At 40.1% G+C, this 19,284-nt stretch overlaps 1 protein-coding gene and 1 long non-coding RNA gene across 4 annotated transcripts in view; one reads left to right on the top strand and one right to left on the bottom strand.

Moving 5' to 3' along the window:
* Window positions 1-19,284, bottom strand: part of PDE3B (phosphodiesterase 3B) — a 152,101-nt gene that overhangs the window by 54,119 nt on the left and 78,698 nt on the right. For all 3 annotated transcript variants that reach the window (XM_036325500.1, XM_036325501.1, XM_036325502.1), the window contains exon 2: window positions 5,606-5,656. In XM_036325500.1, the coding sequence (XP_036181393.1) occupies window positions 5,606-5,656 (51 nt within the window). The remainder of the gene's footprint in view (window positions 1-5,605; window positions 5,657-19,284) is intronic.
* The window catches only part of LOC118664862, a 153,412-nt gene that overhangs the window by 61,142 nt on the left and 72,986 nt on the right, over window positions 1-19,284 (top strand). The gene's annotated exons all lie outside the window — the stretch shown is intronic.

The following is a 19,284-nucleotide window of genomic DNA, read 5'->3' as shown; positions in this document are numbered from 1 at the left end:
TTTAACCCTAACTGTGTGACTTTGAGCAAGTAATTTAACATCTGAACTTTTTAGTTTCTTCACTATAAATGGGATAATAGCATCTACTTTATTAAGGGCTAATGTGAAAATTGAATCTGTTAATACATGCAAAGCACATAAAGCAATGTGTGGTACATATATTTAAAGTGTAACAAGTAACAGTATTACTATCAATATTATGGAAAATAATGAGATAAGAGTACAGAAAAATGGTATTACAGTTCAAAGTAAACGGTGATAACATTGAATTAAATGGTTAACAAAAAATTCATGGAATTAGAAAAGCACCAGGCTGGGTCCTAAAAAATGGGTAGAAAATATATTCTAAAATTAAAAACCACAGTAAAATGAAGATTTATATTTTTGATATTTATTTTATATATTTAAATGCCATTTAACAAAGAAAAATCAACTGAAGAAATGAGTACGCGTGTCATAGGTTCGCCATCACTGAAATAAACCATAGAAATAAGCACACTGATAATCAGAATAGTGAATTAAATGTTAGTTTTGTTTTATTATATCTTGAATTTACATTTAAGTGTATTTGGAATTCTTAAGTATTCAAAGTATTTAATGATTTCACCATGAAACTTTTTAACTATCCTCAACATTTTATTTATTTTTTAAATATGTTTTATTGATTTTTAGAGAGAGGAAAGGAGAGGGAGAGCTAGAAACATCAGTGATGAGAATCAGTACTCGGCTGCCTTCTGCATGTCCCCTTCTCGGGATTGAGCCGCAACCCAAGCATGTGCCCTGACCAAGACCTGAACCATGACTTCCTGGTTCAGAGGTTGACATTCAACCAGTGAGCCACATCAGCTGGACCTCAACACATTTTACTTTTAAAATATATTTTTATTGATTTCAGAGAGGAAGGCAGAGGAAGAGAGAGGGAGAGAGAGCTAGAAACATCAATGATGTGAGAGAGTCACTGTTTGGCTGCTTCCTGCATGCCCCCTACTGGGGACTGAGCTCGTGACCCCAGCATGTGCCCTTGACTGGAATTGAACCCGGAACCCTTCAGTCCATGGGCCGACGCTCTACCCACTTAGCCAAACTGGCTATGGCCCAACACATTTTAGAACTAAAAAAAATGTCATGAAAGTGAGACCAGTAATTAGCTAAGTAATGTCTTTGCTCTATGGAGGTTTTTTAATTTTTTTCTTGTGAAGCATTATTTTGTGTTAGTTTTTATTTTAAAAATTCCCCATTATTGGGGCACAGTCCAGCTATTTCTCGTCAATTAAGAGTACTTCTGCCCTGACTGGTTTGGTTCAGTGGATAGAACATCGGCCTGTGGACTGAAGGGTCCCAGGTTCGATTCCAGTCGAGGGCATGTACCTTGGTTGCGGGCATATCCCCCGTGGGGGGTGTGTAGGAGGTAGCTGATCCATGTTTCCAGCTCTCTATCCCTCTCCCTTCCTCTCTGTAAAAAAATCAGTGTAATATATTAAAAAAAGAAACCCAAAAGTGACCGGCCTCATAAAAAAAAAAAAAAAAAAGAGTATTTCTGACAAATGGCTTGCTATAATTTAAATTGATAAGCCAAAGTTAATGAACATGTTAAAATTTGATTATTTCTATAAACCTTCCCTCACATGTTGGTCAAATTTAAAATAATAAAAGCATAATACTGGTATTGCTAATTAGACTGGACATCCTTCCTGATGAAGCTGGGGCTGTGAGGGAAGCCTGGGTCCCAGGTACCAGAAGGGAGCCGGTGCCAGCAGACAGGGGAAGGAAGGCCCTACTCTTGCACGAATTTCATGCATCGGGCCTCCGGTATTATATAAAATATTATATATACTCCACGAGTTATATATAATAGCATCTACTTTCCTTACACTCAAATGAGAAATTTGCTATTTGAGTTGGTGTTCTCCTATAAGTAATGTGGCATTTCTTTCTGGCTGCTTTCAAAATATTTCCTCTGTCTTTAGTTTTTAAAGGTTTAATTATGATTTGTCTTGCAGACTTTTTTTGCAGTGATCCCATTTGGTATTTGCTCAGCTTCCTGAATTTGTAGAATTATGTCTTCTGCAAAATGTGGGAAGTTTTCAGTCATTATTTTTTCAAATATTCTTTTAAACTCACTCTCTTTCTCCCCTCCTTTCTAAACACTGACGATATGAATGTTGGATCTTTTGTTGTGTCATTCAGGTCCCTAAGGCTCTGTTCATTTTATTTCCATCTATTTTCTCTATGAGGTTTAAATTGGGTAAATTCTATTGCTCTGTCCTGGAGCTTGCAGATTCTGTCCTCGGTCGTCACCACGCTAATGCTGAGCCCATTCAGCAAGTTTTTAATTTCCATTTGTTTCTTTTTTATAACTTTCATTTCTTTGCTGAGATTTTTCTATTCTGTTTGTTTAAAATGAATTCGTAACTGCTTGTTAGAAGCAATTTTCTGATGATGGCTGCTTTAAATCTCCTTGTCAGATAATTCCAAATCTGTTCATCTTGGTGGTAAGCACTAATATAGTTTTTTCTCATTCAAGCTGTGATTTTTCTGGTGTTTGGTATGACAGGTGTTTTTTATTTTATCATCAATATTTTGGCTAATAATGCTTCACAATAATAGCACCTAGAAGACTGGGTCCTATTTAAATCTTTTATTTTAGGAGGTAGACTTGTTTAGATTTCACACAAGGATCCTGGTCTACTTTTTTAGGCTGTGGTTCTGATGACTATTTTTTTTAAAAATGTTTGTATTGATGTATAGACAGAGAGGAAGGGAAAGGGAGAAAAACACTGATGAAAGAGAACCATTGATCAGCTGCCTCCTGCATAATCAAGCCTGAAATCTGGGCTTGTGCCCTGACCAGGAATCGAACCATCAAACTTCTGGTGCATGGGACAATGTTCAATCCACTGAGACACACTGGCCGAGATCTAATGTCAATTTAATTTTTAGGACATTCACAGTGTTATTTCAGTCTTTTTTTTTTTTCTGGTGTCACTAGGGTTCCCACTGGTGCCTGCCGGTGCCTCATCTGTGGGGGAGAGGGAACTTCCTCAGGTTGGGCTATCTAGTACTTTCAGGTGGAAGAAAGGAGACTCCAGGCCACAGGGACAAAGAACACTTTCTGGGCTGGGCACTTGTAGCAGTATCGCCTATGCCAGGCCCCCTGGCCACCCCATGTCTCTCACTTGGGAAGGAGATCTCATGCCCAGTAGAGAATGAGAGTACAGTCATATGCCTCATAGCAAAATTTTGATCAACAGACTGCATATACCACAATGGTATACCATGTAGCCTGGTGTACAGTAGGCTGCACATACAGGTTTGTGAAAGTGTACTCTGTGATGTTCACACTTATTGCCAGTGGCGTTCCTGATCAAGTCCCTCTTGCCAGAGCCACCAGATTCACTTGGTATTGTTTGCAGGACTCTCATTCAGTCTTAGGGAAGAAATGAGCCTCGTTGGGACACCTTCTGTTGCTAGGTTGAGAGGGAGGGCCTAAGTCACCTTTTGGTTTTGGGTGGGGGTTGTAGGAACCCTGTCACTATGTTATTCCTCCATTAACGGGGTCCTTACCGAGGCCAGCTTACTCTTCCCTTTTTTTTTTCCAGAGTTTTTTGGTTTCCTCATGCATTATTTTCAGAGTTTATAGTTGTACTTAACAGAGAGAAGCAGAGAGAATTAAATCTGATGATACATGCAGAGCACATAAGACAGAGTATAATACATATAGGAAAAGTGCAATAAATATTACTACTCTTATTAATGTTATGGGAAATGATGAGATAAAGATACAAATAAAATAGTATTAAAGTTCAAAGGAAATATAGATAACTTTAATATGAAGGGTTTACAGAAACTTTACGGAAGAGGTAGCATTTGGTAGGATTTTATTTATAAAAGATTGGGGAAATAATGTTTTACAGTGAAATTAAACAAAAAATGTATTTTGGGAAGCTCATTTTTCAAGAAGGAGGATAAATAACGGTATAAAAGTGGTTTTTAAAAAAAGGTGGTAAAATAGCAAGGTGCAGAAAACAAAATTATTAAAGTATGGGCCATATTTAAAATAAAAATAAAAGAAGAGCAGTGAAAAATAAGGTTGGAGAGGCATGTTGGGGCCAAATTTTTGAGTACACTGGCTTCCAGGCTAAGGAATATAAGCAATGGAGATTCATGGGTTTTTGAGCAGGTTGAAGAGAAAGAAGCAAGGAGAGGGAAAAGGAAGTGATGGAGGGCACTGAAATTTTAGAGTATAAGGCTGTAATTTGTTACGATCTGACAGAGGTGTGGGAAAAGAGCATTCCAGGCAGAGAGACTAGCAAGTGTGAAAACTTAGAGGCAGAAGCCTGCTCAGCTTGTTTGCGAAAACAAGGAGGCCAGTGTAGCTGGAGCTGTAAACGAAGGAGAAAGTGCAGGAAGATGAGGCCAGAGAAGTAAAAGCGAGTAAAGGAACCATATTGTGTAACCATATTGCACAGTATTATGTGCAACGATATGCATTGATCTCACAGATAAAGTTCTGAAAGAAGCAAACCAGAAAGTACATGTGGTTGATTCCATTTATGTAAAATTCAAAGACAGAAAAACATTAGGTTTCATAAAAGCATATTAAATCTAATATAATTTTTATAGAACAGAATATACAATCACATTTCAATACAATGGAAAAAGACTTGTAAATATATGCATCAAAAGTGGATCCATGGTTGGCCTGTGTGCTGGTGTCTTTCTCACATCGATGTTTCTCTCGCCTCCTCCCTCTCTCCCTTCTACTCTAAGAACCAATGGAAAAAAATATCCTCAGGTGAGGATTAACAAGAACAAAAATTGTTAACATAACATAGTTATTACCTGATGTTTATGAATGATTTTTCTCTTTTTCCTATACTTCTATTTTCTGTTCTTCTGATACAAACACATATTACTTAAGTGATCAAAAATATTTACAGAGTACATATTAAATGAGTATACATATAATATATATATACACATATATATATATATATACACACGCACACACACACACATGCACACACGCACATATATATAATTCACAAATAAGCAAAACTAACTGCTTGAAATCAGGAAAGAGATTATCTTTGGGGATATAAGTAATACCTAGAATGCATAAGTGAAGCTTCTGGGATGCTGGCCAAGTGTTCTTCCTTGATGAGTACTAGTGGAAATTCATCAAGCTGTTCACTTTTCTGTATATATAATTTAATAAAAATTTGCCAAAGAGCAAAATGATATTGCTTCCCTGATAAAATATTTTGCCAGTTGTCTTGCTTTTTCTCATATATGGCCTTTAATCTATTTTTTTCCTGTGTGGATCAGTTGCTCACAATCAGAAAAGAAATCTCATCCTTAATATAAAATTATTAGTTTATCCTGAGTCCAGACTATTATAGCAACATTTAAGTATAACTATTATATATTCTTGGTTTCTTACCATTTCATTTCCCCCTTACAGTTAAAATGTTGTAATCTATCTAAATGAAAGTTCTGGCTATTTTAGTTTAAGTAAAGGAAATCTATGTCATAACAGTCTTGTGACTGTAACTTAAAATGTCAAAAGTTTCATTATAGATATCAGTGATAATCACATATTTACCTGATAATGAGGTTTATACCATTGCTTCAAGTCCCAATCCCAAAGAATCATCTGGAAAAAAAAATTCACTTAGTTACAAACCAGAAATAAACAAGTATATGTAAGACAAAATGGAGCATCTCAATTACAGATACTTCAAATAGTTTGAAGTTTGAGAGAACTATTGGGGAGGTCAGAATAAAAATTATCTCTAGACAGAATATTTTATTAGTTATGTACTCTGTGACTGAGAAACCAAAAGAAAAGTCAGAATAGTCACAAAAATAAGCTCCCAGAAGGGAACATATACATAAAAAATCACATCCAGTCACTAAAAGAGTAAGGAAAACTATAAATCTTCATAGTCCAAATAATGGTGGTGCTATTTTCTTACCAAGAAGGCACTTATGTCAAAAGAAGTTTTAAAAGCTTATCCTTGTGGTTAGATTAAGTATAAAGGAATGGAGCATGAAAAACAACACATAACTCTTTTGACATGCAGATAATTAGTGGTTTTCCTGTTTGTTTCTTTATACAATGGTAACTTCTTAGTCCCAGACTAGTTTTTTCCTGCGCCTCTTTTTCTAGCAGGCTTACTGGCTGCTTCCCCATCCAATAGTCACTATTCTCAAGGAGATAAAATTGGCTTTAATTTATTAGTAAGCTATAATTTACATATCATTAATCTTAAGTTTACTTAGTTAATAGGTCTCTTTTTGCCTGAGAAATTAATTATAATTGCAATTTTCTATATAGCTTTGAACCCTAATCTTGAATATAAGCCTAGCTCATGAGTGATTTAATCACAAAATTTCCATATACTGAACTATTTGTGTTGTTTCCTGTCCTTTACTGCAGAAGATCTTAGTGTTATCTACTCTATCATTAGTCCAATATTTTATTAGGAATTGGCAGACTTCTCTGTGAAGAACAGACAGTAAATATTTAAGGCTTTACAAGCCCCGTAATGTCTCTGTGGCATATTCTTTTGTTTGTTTTACAACCTCTTAAGATGCAAAAAACATTCTTAGCTTTAGGGCCATACAAAACAGGCTGCTAGAAGGATTTGTCAGCAATCTCTAGCTTGCTGAGCTCTTCATATAATACTAAAGGCCCGGTGCATGAATTTGTGCATGGGTGGGGTCCCTCGGCCTGGCCGGCAATCAGGGCTGATCCGGCATCTCATCCAGTCCCTATTAGCCGATGGGGGCTGGCTGGCCAGGAAGGGACCGCAGGAGGGCTCCAGGGCCTGCCCGGCCCTCTCGCCCAGTCCCGATAGGCCAGACCCCAGCAGCAAGCCAACCCGGTGGTCAGCAAACTGCGGCTGGCGAGCCACATGCGGCTCTTTGGCCCCTTGAGTGTGGCTCTTCCACAAAATACCACGTGCGGGCACGCACGTACAGTGCGATTGAAACTTCGTGGCCCATGTGCAGAAGTCAGTATTTTGTGGAAGAGCCACACTCAAGGGGCCAAAGAGCCGCATGTGGCTCGCGAGCTGCAGTTTGTCGACCACTGAGCTAACCTACCGGTTGGAGTGTCTACCTCCTGGTGGTCAGTGCACATCATAGCGACTGGTTGAACAGTCGACCAAACGGTCGATTGATCAGTTAGACAATTACCATATTACACTTTTATTATATGGGGTACCCACCCTTAATCACCCAAATTTGTCAGTTGTCACTACCACCATCTCCTTGTCAATACTCTCGAAGAAAAGTCATCTCTTGCCAGTGCAGAGAAACCTATTATCTCCTAAAGAAATCCAGATGTACTATAACCACTTACAAAATTCATGGACTAGTACCTATAAAATGACTGTGGTCTAGTACTCATTAAATTTATGCAGTATTTTATATGGCCGTAACTGTTATTCTGATAAAGTTATTTCAGGTTTTAATTTAACCAGCAAACATTCTAGATCCTAGAAGGCATAAAGTATGGAAATAAAATTTTTGAAGGAATTAGAGGAAAGTAATTTGTCCTAAACTAAGGATGGTTACTTCTGAATGAGTAAGAAGAGACAAACTTAAGAGGGATTAGAAAAGTTGTAGGAGGTTTGTGAAAACCTGAGAGGAAATTTTGTGTGGTTAAACTGAGTAAGACTGAAAGAAATCTAATCAAATAAGTGGATTTAAAACATCAAAAGTTAAACTAGTGCAAAATTAGAGGCTGATTTTTCTCTTTAAAATGACTTGGTTTGTTACTGTGAAAAGAAGTTCTATCCTCTGTATTATCAAGGGGAACTGAATATCTAACTCCGTCCCCTAATGCAGTCCCCTGGGATGCATCTTACCGAACTGGGCCATGTTTGGCTATGAACCAATGAAGAAAAAGAAAATGCTTTTTCTCTGTAATATGACATGGCCACAGTCTGCTCTAGCGTCAGGAGAACACTGGCCAGAGGCTGGGTCTTTGAACTACAGAACCATCTTGCAACTTGAGTCATTGAGGAAAAATGGATGAAATCCCCTATGTACAAAGTGTTTATGCTTTTGTATCAGAATAAGCACATGCAAATGAAATGTGAAATTATGATACACCAGGGTGGGAAGCCGGGCAAGTCTAACGAGAATTCCAGGAGAAGGACGGTGACTTATTATTACTCTAGCTTAAGGTTTCAGCCGCCGTGGCCTTTCCACTGCCCTTGGGCAGTGACGCAGCTGGAGAAAGAGCTTTGCGGGGCTGAGCAGTGGCCTCCCCTCTCACACCCAGCAGGGTACCCACATTGGTCAGGGGGCCACTCCCGACAGGGCAGTTCCCATTAAAGCAGGTGCCAATTGGAGGAATTAATGCTGAAATTCATATGCCTGCCTATAGGGACCATCCTCGAACTATGGAAAATCTTTTTCCCCCCATTGCTGACACTTATAACCTGACTTGGGCAGATATTCAACATCTACTGAACACCCTACTTACTGCCAAAGAACGGTGGGTTATCTTAGAAAAGGCGGGGGGGGGGGGGTAGCTAATCACCTGCACAATGAGACATCGCAAAACCCTGTGTGAGCGGAAGCCACAGCTGCTGTGTCCCTGCTACCGGACCACACCGGAATATAAACGATGCGGATCAGCGCAAGCTTGGACATGACAGGAACTGCATTCCGTTGGGTTAAGGAAGGGAGTGCCCAAACAAATAAGTTTTAATCAGGTCCAGCAGCCAAAGCAGTGTTCAGACAAAGACCCAGCCAAATTCCTAGAATGTATCTTTGAGGCTTGTCACCAAAATACTAACGTAGGCCCAGAGGCCCCTGAAATCTTAAAGGTTGTGAACATGACTATTTTGGGTCAGAGTGCCCCTGATGTCCAAAGAAACCTTCAAAAGCTTAAAAGGCCTTTTGAATGCCTCTGTCACTGTTGGTGGCGATGGCTTTTTAGTTGTTCAATAACAGAGACTAGATCTGGGGAAAAGAGTGGGGTGAAGCAACAGGCTGACTTGCTGGCTGCTGCTCTGACCACCAGAGGGCCTAAGAAAACAATGAACAAGGTAAAGGCTACGGTGAACAAGGGTCCTGCTCCAAAAGTAGGCCCCAAACAATGTGCTTACTGCAAGCCAGAGGGTCATTGGGGGTGGGGTGGTGGGTGGAATGGGGGAAATGACCAAGTTTAAGCAGAGAGCAGGACAAAGAGGTAGGAGGAGCATTATAGGTAACCCAATTATCCCTGAGTGACGGACCAGGGCCTCTGGTCAACACCACCCACATGGAACAGTGGGGAAAGAAATTAATGGGCTTTTTTTAAAAAAAAGAAGAAGAAATTAACGGACTTTAAAAAAATATTTTTAAAATTAATTTTAGGAAGGGAGAGGGAGAGAAATAGAAACATCAATGAAGAGAGAGAATCATTTTTAAGCTGCCTCCTATACACCCCTTACTGGGGATCGAGCACACCTGGGAAATTGAACTGTGACCTCCAGGTTCATAGGCTGCTACTCAACCACTGAGCCACACCGGCTGGGCTTAATTTACTTTCTGACTGACACTGGAGTCAGTTTGTATTAAATACTAGGTTGACTAAACTCTCCTCTGAAACAAGGCTCGTGACTACAATGCCAGAGTCAGTAAGGAAGCCATTAGATTGCCAAATGGGAAAAACAAACCTTAACCATAGCTTCTTGTATTGCTGAAATGCCCAGTGCCACTTTTAGGATGGGACTTACTGACTAAACTAAATGCCAAAATAACCTCTGCCCCCGGCGGATTGATATTAAAGTGCCTCTGGAAGAAGCTTGTGTTTTACAGGCAGTATTGCTGGCTTTGGCCAAAGAAAGAACTTCTGGCTGAGCTCTCCAAAGAAATCTTCCAAGAAATGAGTCTGGAAGGATGGGCAAAGGGCAGGCCTGCAGAGGCAAAGACGGCTACCCCAATCCAAATATGATTTTGCGCAGGAGCAAATGTCTTTCTATCTAAAACAGGACCTTCTAAAAGAACCAGCTAGGAGGGGAATCCAACCATTAGTAACAGCATTCCTAGAATATTCCTGGAATGTCTGCTTATTCAGCCTTGTCATTCACCGTATAAGACTTCCATTTTACCAGTATAGAAATCAGGTACTAGGGAATACAGATCTGTTCAGAACTTGAGAGCCCTCAACCAAAGAGTGGAAGACATCTACCTGGTAGTCCTTATAACCCTTATACCTTGGTGAACACTTTGGGAAATTTTGGTGGTTTGCTTTCCTGGACTTAAATCCATTTCCTTTGTATACCCTTGAACTCTGAATCTCAGGAGCTATTTACATTTGGAAGACTGTTGAACTGTTATTCTCCAAGAGTTCAAACCCTCCCCCACTGTTTAGAGAGGCTTTTGCCAGAGATCTAAGAGAATTTCAACTGGACAGTGGAGCAATACTTCATAAGATTGCTGTTATTCATTGTCCAGGCCATCAGAAAACAGATAGCCTTTGACTAAAGCTAGCACCCATTTATGATAAAAACTCTCAGCAAAGTGGGAATAGAGGGAACATACATCAACATAACACAGGTACCATACTCAATGGGGAAAAATGAAAAGAGTTTCCGGTAACATGAGGAACAAGACAGCAGTGTCCACTTTCACCACTCTTATTTAATCAGAAATCAGTTGCATTTTTATACACAGACAATGAACTATCAGAAAGGGAAACTAAGAAAACAATGACATTTACAATTGCATAAAAAAATACATGAAAATAACTTTAACCAAGAAGATAAAAGATCTGTACTCAGAAAATTATAGGTCACTGAAGAAAGAAACTGAAGAAAATACAAATAAATGGAAGCATACACTATGCTCATGGATCGGAAAAATTAACATTAAAATGTCCACACTACTCAAGCAATCTCTCGGTTCAACACAATTCCTATAAAAATACCAATGACCCTGGATGGTTTTGCTCAGTGGATAGAGTGTGAGCCTGCAGACTGAAGGGTCCCAGGTTTGATTCCAGTTAAGGGTACATGCCTGGGTTGTGAGCTCAATCCTCAGTAGGAGGCATGCAGGAGACAGCCAATCAATGATTCTCTCATCATTGATGTTTCTATTGCTCGCTCCCTCTCCCTTCCTCTCTGAAATCAATAAAAAAAAATTTAAATAAAAATACTAATAATATTCTTCATAGAGCTAGAACAAATAATCCAAAAATTTTATGGAACCACAAAGACTGCTAATAGCCATAGCAATCTTGAGAAACAACAAAGTTGGAAGTATCATGCTACCTATATCAAACTATGCTACAAGCCTCAGTTATCAAAACAGCATGGTACTGCCATAAAATCAGATCAGTGCAACAGAATAGATCTCAAAAGTAAACACATGCCTATATGGTCAATTAATATATGCAAAAGGAGCCAAGAACATACAATGGGGTAAAGATAGTCTATTCAATAAATGGTGTTGGGAAAATTGGACAGATAGGTGCAAAAAAAACCCACAAACACACACAAAAACTAGAGCACCTTTTTACACCACAAGAATAACCTCAAATGAACTGATCAGCTTATACCTAAATAGGTGGGGTCTTATCAGATTTTACTAATGACTCATTCCTCTGTTAAACCAGAAGGAATCAAGCCCTGAATCCACCACTCCCATTAGGAATCACCAATCAATATGATTACCTCTGTGACATCCTGACTGTACAATACTCTTCAGAAAACAAACATTTGCAAACACAGGCTGAACCTCACCAAAATGAAGACCACCCAGGTAACTGTTTGTTTTCTAATCTCTAACTTCTGTTTCAATTTCTATCTGTTATGGGCATTGTCTTCTTCCCATGGGTTGCCACTTCTACAGAAGTCCATAACCAGTCTGACTGCTGGGTCTGTGGGTTGCTGCCTATGTCAAGTGCAGAAGGAATGCTCTGGATTATACAATCCTTCAACATTGCGGACTGGGAAAGATGGATGGAGCAAGCTACTAAAGATAAGCTGGGACCTCTATCCTACCCCACATCCAGGGGAACACCAATTTAATTGTACTAAGACAAAAGCATGCATTTTTGACTTAGAAATGCACTAATGCCTCTATTGTCCCCCGTCACATATGTCTGAGATGGCCTATGATTTGCACGTTGCCTCTCATCACGGCCCCTTTCTGCACTGAATGAACCAACCAGTCTAATTTTGCTCTGCGTCAGGTATAATGGGGCATCACTGAATGTTTGTCACCATGTACATAGGTTCATACATTCCTATCTAGGTAACAAATAGACAGGAAGAGACAATAAGTCCTTCTTACCTGAGGTCTTTCCTACACCCAAAGAAGGAATTTAGATTTGCAGCACTAATCTTTGGCCTTACCTCCCCTACTGCTGGACTGGGCAATGTACTTGGGGATTCCCATCTTTGTCAGGATGGATCTGTAAGATCCTTCCTGAGAAAAGAACACAAAGAATTTTCCAGCACTGAGGTCTAAATGTCCAAGGATCATGACCTGGTGAGAATGGCCCGTCTCCATTTTCATGTCCTGATATGCAGATATCTCAGCAAAGCTAGAAATACAGGCCTTAACAAAGGTCACAGCCTCAGCTCTTAATAACTCTAGACAAAGCATTCTTCTTTGGAATCAAGAAATGGCCCAAATAAGAAAGGTGGTTTTACAGAACTGAATAGCATTAGACCTACCAACTGCAGCTCAAGAAGGAATATGCTCGCTTTTTACATAGAAATGTTGCACTTACATCCCAGCTTATGACTCTAATGTTTCCAATTTATTAACTCCATGAACACTGCCATAGATCAGGTTGACAACCTTTACTATGCAGATGCATTCACCCACTGGTTCACTTCTCTGCCTGGCCCTTGGAGAATGTCTACATTAGTGATATTGAGCTACTACTGGTAATCTGTCTTTATAATTGCTGCCTAAAAGATAGCCAAGAATAGTAATCTAATGGTAATTCAAACTAGGGTCTTAGACCTGAGACTCCAGAATACTTTCAACTGACTTTGAGACAAATCCATTCTTCTTTCTCTAATCAATGTCCCTAATCAGCAGGTAACAGCCAGATCATTGCCTGTTTTCCCTTAAGGTTTGAGGAATGCACAAAAAAGGGTGAGTGAAACCAAGGGCCCCATTTACTATATACTGATTTCAGATGAGAGGGAGAGGGAGAGGGAGAGGGAGAGGGAGGGGGAGGGGGAGGGGGAGGGGGGGGGGGAGGGGGGGGGGGGGGGGGGAGAGGGAGAGGGAGAGGGAGAGGGAGAGGGAGAGGGAGAGGGAGAGGATCATCAATGAGAGAGAATCATCAATCACCTGCCTCCAGCATGCCACTCTGGGGATCAAGCCCCCAATCTGGGCATGTACCCTGATTGGGAATTGAACCATGACCTCATGGTTCATAGGTCACAACTACTGAGCCACACCAGCCAGGTCCAAAGGCCCTATTTAATGTATGACTTTGATTTAATATGTGACCCCAGTTCTCTATTCCCTTTCTTCACAGAATGCCCTGTAAGTCTAAACTCTTCCCTTTCACTAATCTTTAACCCTTGAGGCAGCAAGAAACAATGACCATGCCTTGACTAAGGTTCACAAGGTAAGGTCTCTATTAAGCAAAAGAAAACAGGGCCTAGGTTGTGTTACAGTTCCTGGGCCCTACAGTGGCATGACCCCTGACCACACCCTCATGGAACCAGACTGAAAGACCTGAAACCATTTATTGCCCTTACCTCACTCTTGACCAATCAGCAACACCCACAACCCAAACCCCATTACTTATGATGACTCTTGACTTTTGCTCTATAAATCCTGTCTGTAAACCATTGGGCAGTTGGGTTTTCTGGAACACGATCTCACACATTCTCCAGATTGGTGCCAATTTTAATAAAATAATTCTTTTCTCCACTGCAAACGCCTGCCTGTACATTTCTTTTGGTCTGTGCATATGGGCAGATCAACTCTTGTTCAGTAACAATTTTTCCTATCATTGAGACATCTATAAATCTGATTTTTTTTCTTAATTTCACTAATGAAAGTATAGAACAGACAGGAGTGAAGACAGAACCATATGATGGGTCACTAAAATTTATCTAATTTAAATTCTGAATCTACAAACTTGCCCACCTATCTTATCATCCAATCCATTCTTCCACAATGGTACCATCTAACAGTGACAAATGCCTATAAAGTACCTCATTTCCCCAATTCACTAGTATAAGTAGAAGTTGATTTTTTTTTTTGCTAATTAAAGTTTATTTCCATTAAAATAGTTTAACATTGAGTCTCCTTTGCCCCTTAAATATTATGTTTTCAAATATTTACATTCTATTGCTAAAAGCCATATTTATATTCATGCCATGCATTCTTAACATAAGTATATCACTCACAAGAAGATGAAAATTGGTTCCTGGAGGGCAAAAAATAATTTAAAAAACATTAAAATGGTTGTGACCCTCCAAAAGCCATAGTACATAATAAACCAATACACTTAATATATGGTATTAAAATATAGAGTGGGAGTAAGATTAGGAAAAATATTTTAAAAGGGCTCCTTAGCGGGTTGAGAATGAAAACAAGGTTGAGAAACAATGCTATAAAGTAGTGCTGCTTCTTGCGTATAAGAGCATATTAGCTTACAAGTTGAGAATGTTCCCTAATGCACTAAGACCATTCTGGGCAGGGGTGGGCAAACTTTTTGACTCGAGGGCCACAATGGGTTCTTAAACTGGACCGGAGGGCCGGAACAAAAGCATGGATGGAGTGTTTGTGTGAACTAGTATAAATTCAAAGTAAACATCATTACATAAAAGGGCACGGTTTTTTTTGTTTGTTTTATTCATTTCAAATGGGCTGGATCCGGGCCCGTGGGCCGTAGTTTGCCCACAGCTGATTCTGGGGCTGCTCAAAAGTTTCTGCTAATATGAGAGATAATGTACACGCTACTTTAATTGTGCTCTTAGAGGTTTCTGAAAACCTTACAATATACAATTTTCCCCCTCTATGCTTACTTTTTAGACCTCTACTGTGGAATTTTGTATTGCAGACCATCTCCCTTAATAAATTCACTCCTCCTTAGCTGTTCATCCCATTATGGTCTTCTCTCACTTGTGGCTAGGGAGGAGATGGAGGTGGAAGAGGGCACAAAGGGGATAAATGGTGATGGAAGAAAATAAAATAAAAAGCAGCAGGTCTTTATCTGAAATCCCCTACATTATTAGGAACTGAAAATATACAATGACAGCCACAAACTGTTGGTAGACTGCCTTCTGTGTAATTTGAAAAGCTAGAATATTAGTGATTTTGAGAAAACCAAAATTTTCTGCATAAGTTAGATGTATGATCCAGGAATTTTGCAACTAAATATGTATTAACAGTTATTCAAAGTGTTGAATGAAAATTGGTTGAAAATTAATAAGTACAGAAATTAACAGTAAATGTTTCGAAATTTTTATAGCAACTTGACATTATTATGACACTTTTAGTGTATTTTACAAAAGCATCACTCCACAATAGAGGGGAAAACCCCAAAGCTTGATCTTTGACATCAGGAGACAAGAACATGAATGCATATAGCTGCACTGTTTCGGGTAGCAAGAAAACTAGATACAGCCCAACCAGCGTGGCTCAGCGGTTGAGCGTAGACCTATGAACCAGGAGATCATGGTTCAATTCCCAGTCGGGGCAACATGCCCGGGTTGTGGGCTTGATCCCCAGTGTGAAATGCAGGAGGCAGCTGATTGATGATTCTCTCTCATCATTGATTTCTCTATCTCTCTCTCCCTCTCCCTTCCTCTCTGAAAGTATAGTACATACTACATCAATACAAGTATAGTATATAGTACATAATAAAGAAAACAACAACAAAAAAAGAAAACTAGATACAACCCAAATGTCCAAAAACAAAATTGAACATTTTGGTATATTCACCCAATGGAATACAACAAGGAAAATGAATTCAAAGTATAGAAACAAAATTATACATTTAAATATACTTTTTAGGAATGTAAGTATCTGGGAAACTAAGGAAATTCAGGATAGTGAACATCTCTAAGGGAGAAAAGGAAATGATCTGAAAGTGGCATACAGGGAACTTCAAAGTTAATGATGGGTAGATGGTGTTTGCTATCCTTAGTCTCTATACATTGTAAGTATTCAGCTTCAATACAAAATTAAGAATTTATGAAGGTAGACAAGAAGAGATAGTGACTAGAGGACATTTTTGAGAAATTGTGCTGCAAAAGCAAAAATAAAATGAAAAACTAGTTGGAAAAGAATGTAGGGTGATACTTTTTTGTTATTAATATGATAGGTTCTAGAGCTTGTTTGTACTTAAAAATGATCCAGGATAATAAGAAAACTAATGATACAGGCGATCCAAAGGAGCAAACTCCTTAGTGAAAATATAACCTAATGTCTCATAATAATATTAGCACTTAGGTAAAAGTTTAAACTAAGAAACAGTAATAAGAAATTGATTTTGTTTACATATATTTCAAATGTGTGAAATTCTAATTTTCACAGAAATTTTTTTTTTAATTCTCAGCATGCAATGCATTCTTATATGAAACTCATATTTTTGTTCCTAAAATGGGACAAAAACTATAGAGGTGCCCTTCAGATTCTGTTCTCATAGCAAAAGCATATGAAAACAATAAACTATTGCTGAGAGACTGGTAAAACTAGCCAGACAGGTGATAAAGATTATGCTGAAAGAGAGAACAGATCAAAAGAGAACAGATCAAGTCATTTCCAAAATGTATTTACCACATGAACCTTGGGATAGCACCGAATAAATGCATAAATGTAAAAAAGTACTGTCACATTTGTGCACAGCAGATATTTCACTTTACTGCTGGATAGATGCACTCATGTGCTGAGTCCGAATCAGCTCTTGGTATATGTGCAATACACATGAAGAACAATGGTAGTCGACTTTTCACATGTTTATCACAGAAAATCCTACCACAAAAGTGATTCCACCCCCCACCCCTACTTAATGATTACTTTTGTGAATTATGGTAGACTAGAAAACATGTGTTGGAGTCACTTCGGAGAGAATCCGTTACCTGTAAGGAAGAGCCATGCTAAACAATGAGTGTCTCCTAAAGGCAAATCTACATGCCACTTTATCCACAGAAAACAAGCTGGTGGTTACCACACATCTTTTTAGTGAGCTAAGACAAAATGGAGCAAATATAAACATTAAAATGCAAATAGATGTTCTGTATACTGCACTGTGTATCCACCATCCAAAGTTAAATCATCATATATTTGCCCCCCTTTTACTCTTTACTATGATACTATTAGCCAACTAGTGGCCTGGTACACAGACTCGTGCACATTGAAGGGAAATTAATTAGAAGAAATATTTTAATATCGCTATTCACCCTTTCTCTATAATAGAAGTGTCAACCAAATTCACGATCGACAATGACTGAAACACAGTGTGCATTGGCGATAGCGAGAGCTTTATATGTATTGTGCATGCATGAGTCAACTTAGCCTTTTATAGATACAGAACTTGCTTAATTAGACCTGCTTTCTGATGTAGCTAAACTTTTTCCAGCCCAGTGAAGCAGCACCCTAACTTCTCTTTCAGGTAATTGTCAGCAACATAGCAGTAAATATCAACACAAAACACATTATTATTGTAGATTACGCAGGGAGAACAAAAGGTAAAATACTTAACTGCAGCAGTATTTAACTATATTCTGTGCAGTGAGAAAACCTGAAGTCATTTTCTTCTTTTCAGTCAGGTCAAGTTTCTAAGCTTTCTAAATCTCCATTTTCCAGCTAATGAAAAGAAAATAAGACTCTACCAGGTCTCCTCTCTACCTACTCCAGGACTTCTGTGAGGATCAAATGAGATGTGGCACGGGAAAATGCTTCACAGACATTTGGTTAAAGGGTGAAATGTTTGCCCCTGGCAATAAAGCAAGTCGTGTTCCTGGACTGAAGAAACTCTAAGGAGGCTAGTCGCTAGGGAGAGGAAGCCAGGCATTGCTTCGGGACATCATTACCTAGTGCCCACAGCAACCGTTTCCAGGCTGGGCTGAGCTGTGGGCCGCATTTTGCACCATTGGGTCTCGGCAGCATTGGCTGCGATTTGTCACTCCAGGGTGGTGGCGAGGCCTGTGTCCCACTTGGGGGAAGCCAAGTGTTGCTTTCTCTGCACCAGGTCCATAGTGCCATTTATTGTTAAATGGCCTGTCGCTAGGGAGAGGAAGCCGGGCGTTTCATTGCTATGTGACATCATTACCCGGGGCCACAGCCACCAATTCCAGACTGGGCTGGCTGTGGGCTGCATTTTGCACCATGGGGTCTTGGCAGCGTTGGCTGCAATTTGGTGGGCTGTTGCTCTGTGTTAGTGGCAGGGCCTGTGTCTCACTTGGGGGAAGCCGAGTGTTGCTTTGTCAGTGCCAGGTCTGCAGTGCCATTTCTTTGTAAATGGCCAGTACGTGTCACGGCAGCTTCTGTGTTAAGCATCTGACCCTGGTGGTTAGTGTGCGTCACAGCGACCGGTTGGAGGGACACTTAGCATATTAGCCTTTGATATCTAGTCTAATAAAAGACAACATGCAAACTGACCGCACCTTTGCTACACCTTAAGCCATGTCCACCAGCCAATCAGAGTGACTATATGCAAATTAACCCAACCAAGATGGCGGCCGGCAGCCACTGAGCTGGAGCCAGCAGGAAGCTTGCTTGCTCCAGTGATGGAGGAAGCCAAGCTTCCCTCCTGCCCTGGTGGCTCTGAGCTCCACTGAAGGCAACAAAGTTTCAATTATAGAAGGTAAATAAATCCCAGAATAAAAAAGAAAAAAAGGAGAGGCTGGGAGCTTCTGTGCCCGGGGGGCTTGGCCAGCCTGAAAACGGCCCTCAGCCCCTCACCCAACTGGCCAGGCAACCCAGTGAGGACCCCCCACCCTAAAGGAGGTGTGGCCAGCCTGAAAACGGCCCTCAGCCCCTCACCCAGCTGGCCAGGCACCCCAGTGGGACCCCCACCCTGATCCGGGACACCCTTCAGGGCAAACCAGCCAGCCACCACCCGTGCACCAGGCCTCTATCCTATATAATAAAAGGGTAATATGCAAACTCACCCTAACAGCAGAACGACTGGGAATGACTGGTCACTATGGCACACACTGACCACCAGGGGGCAGACGCTCAATGCAGGAGCTGCCCCCTGGTGGGCAGTGTGCTCCCACATGGGGGAGCTCTGCTCAGACACAAGCCAGACTGACGGCTGCCAGCACAGCAGTGGTGGTGGGAGCCACTCCC

The sequence above is a fragment of the Myotis myotis genome, unplaced genomic scaffold, assembly GCF_014108235.1.
Source record: "Myotis myotis isolate mMyoMyo1 unplaced genomic scaffold, mMyoMyo1.p scaffold_m19_p_10, whole genome shotgun sequence".
Classification (NCBI taxonomy): Eukaryota; Metazoa; Chordata; class Mammalia; order Chiroptera; family Vespertilionidae; genus Myotis; species Myotis myotis.
Note: the sequence above shows the minus strand (reverse complement) of the source record. Positions and strands in the feature narration are given on the sequence as shown.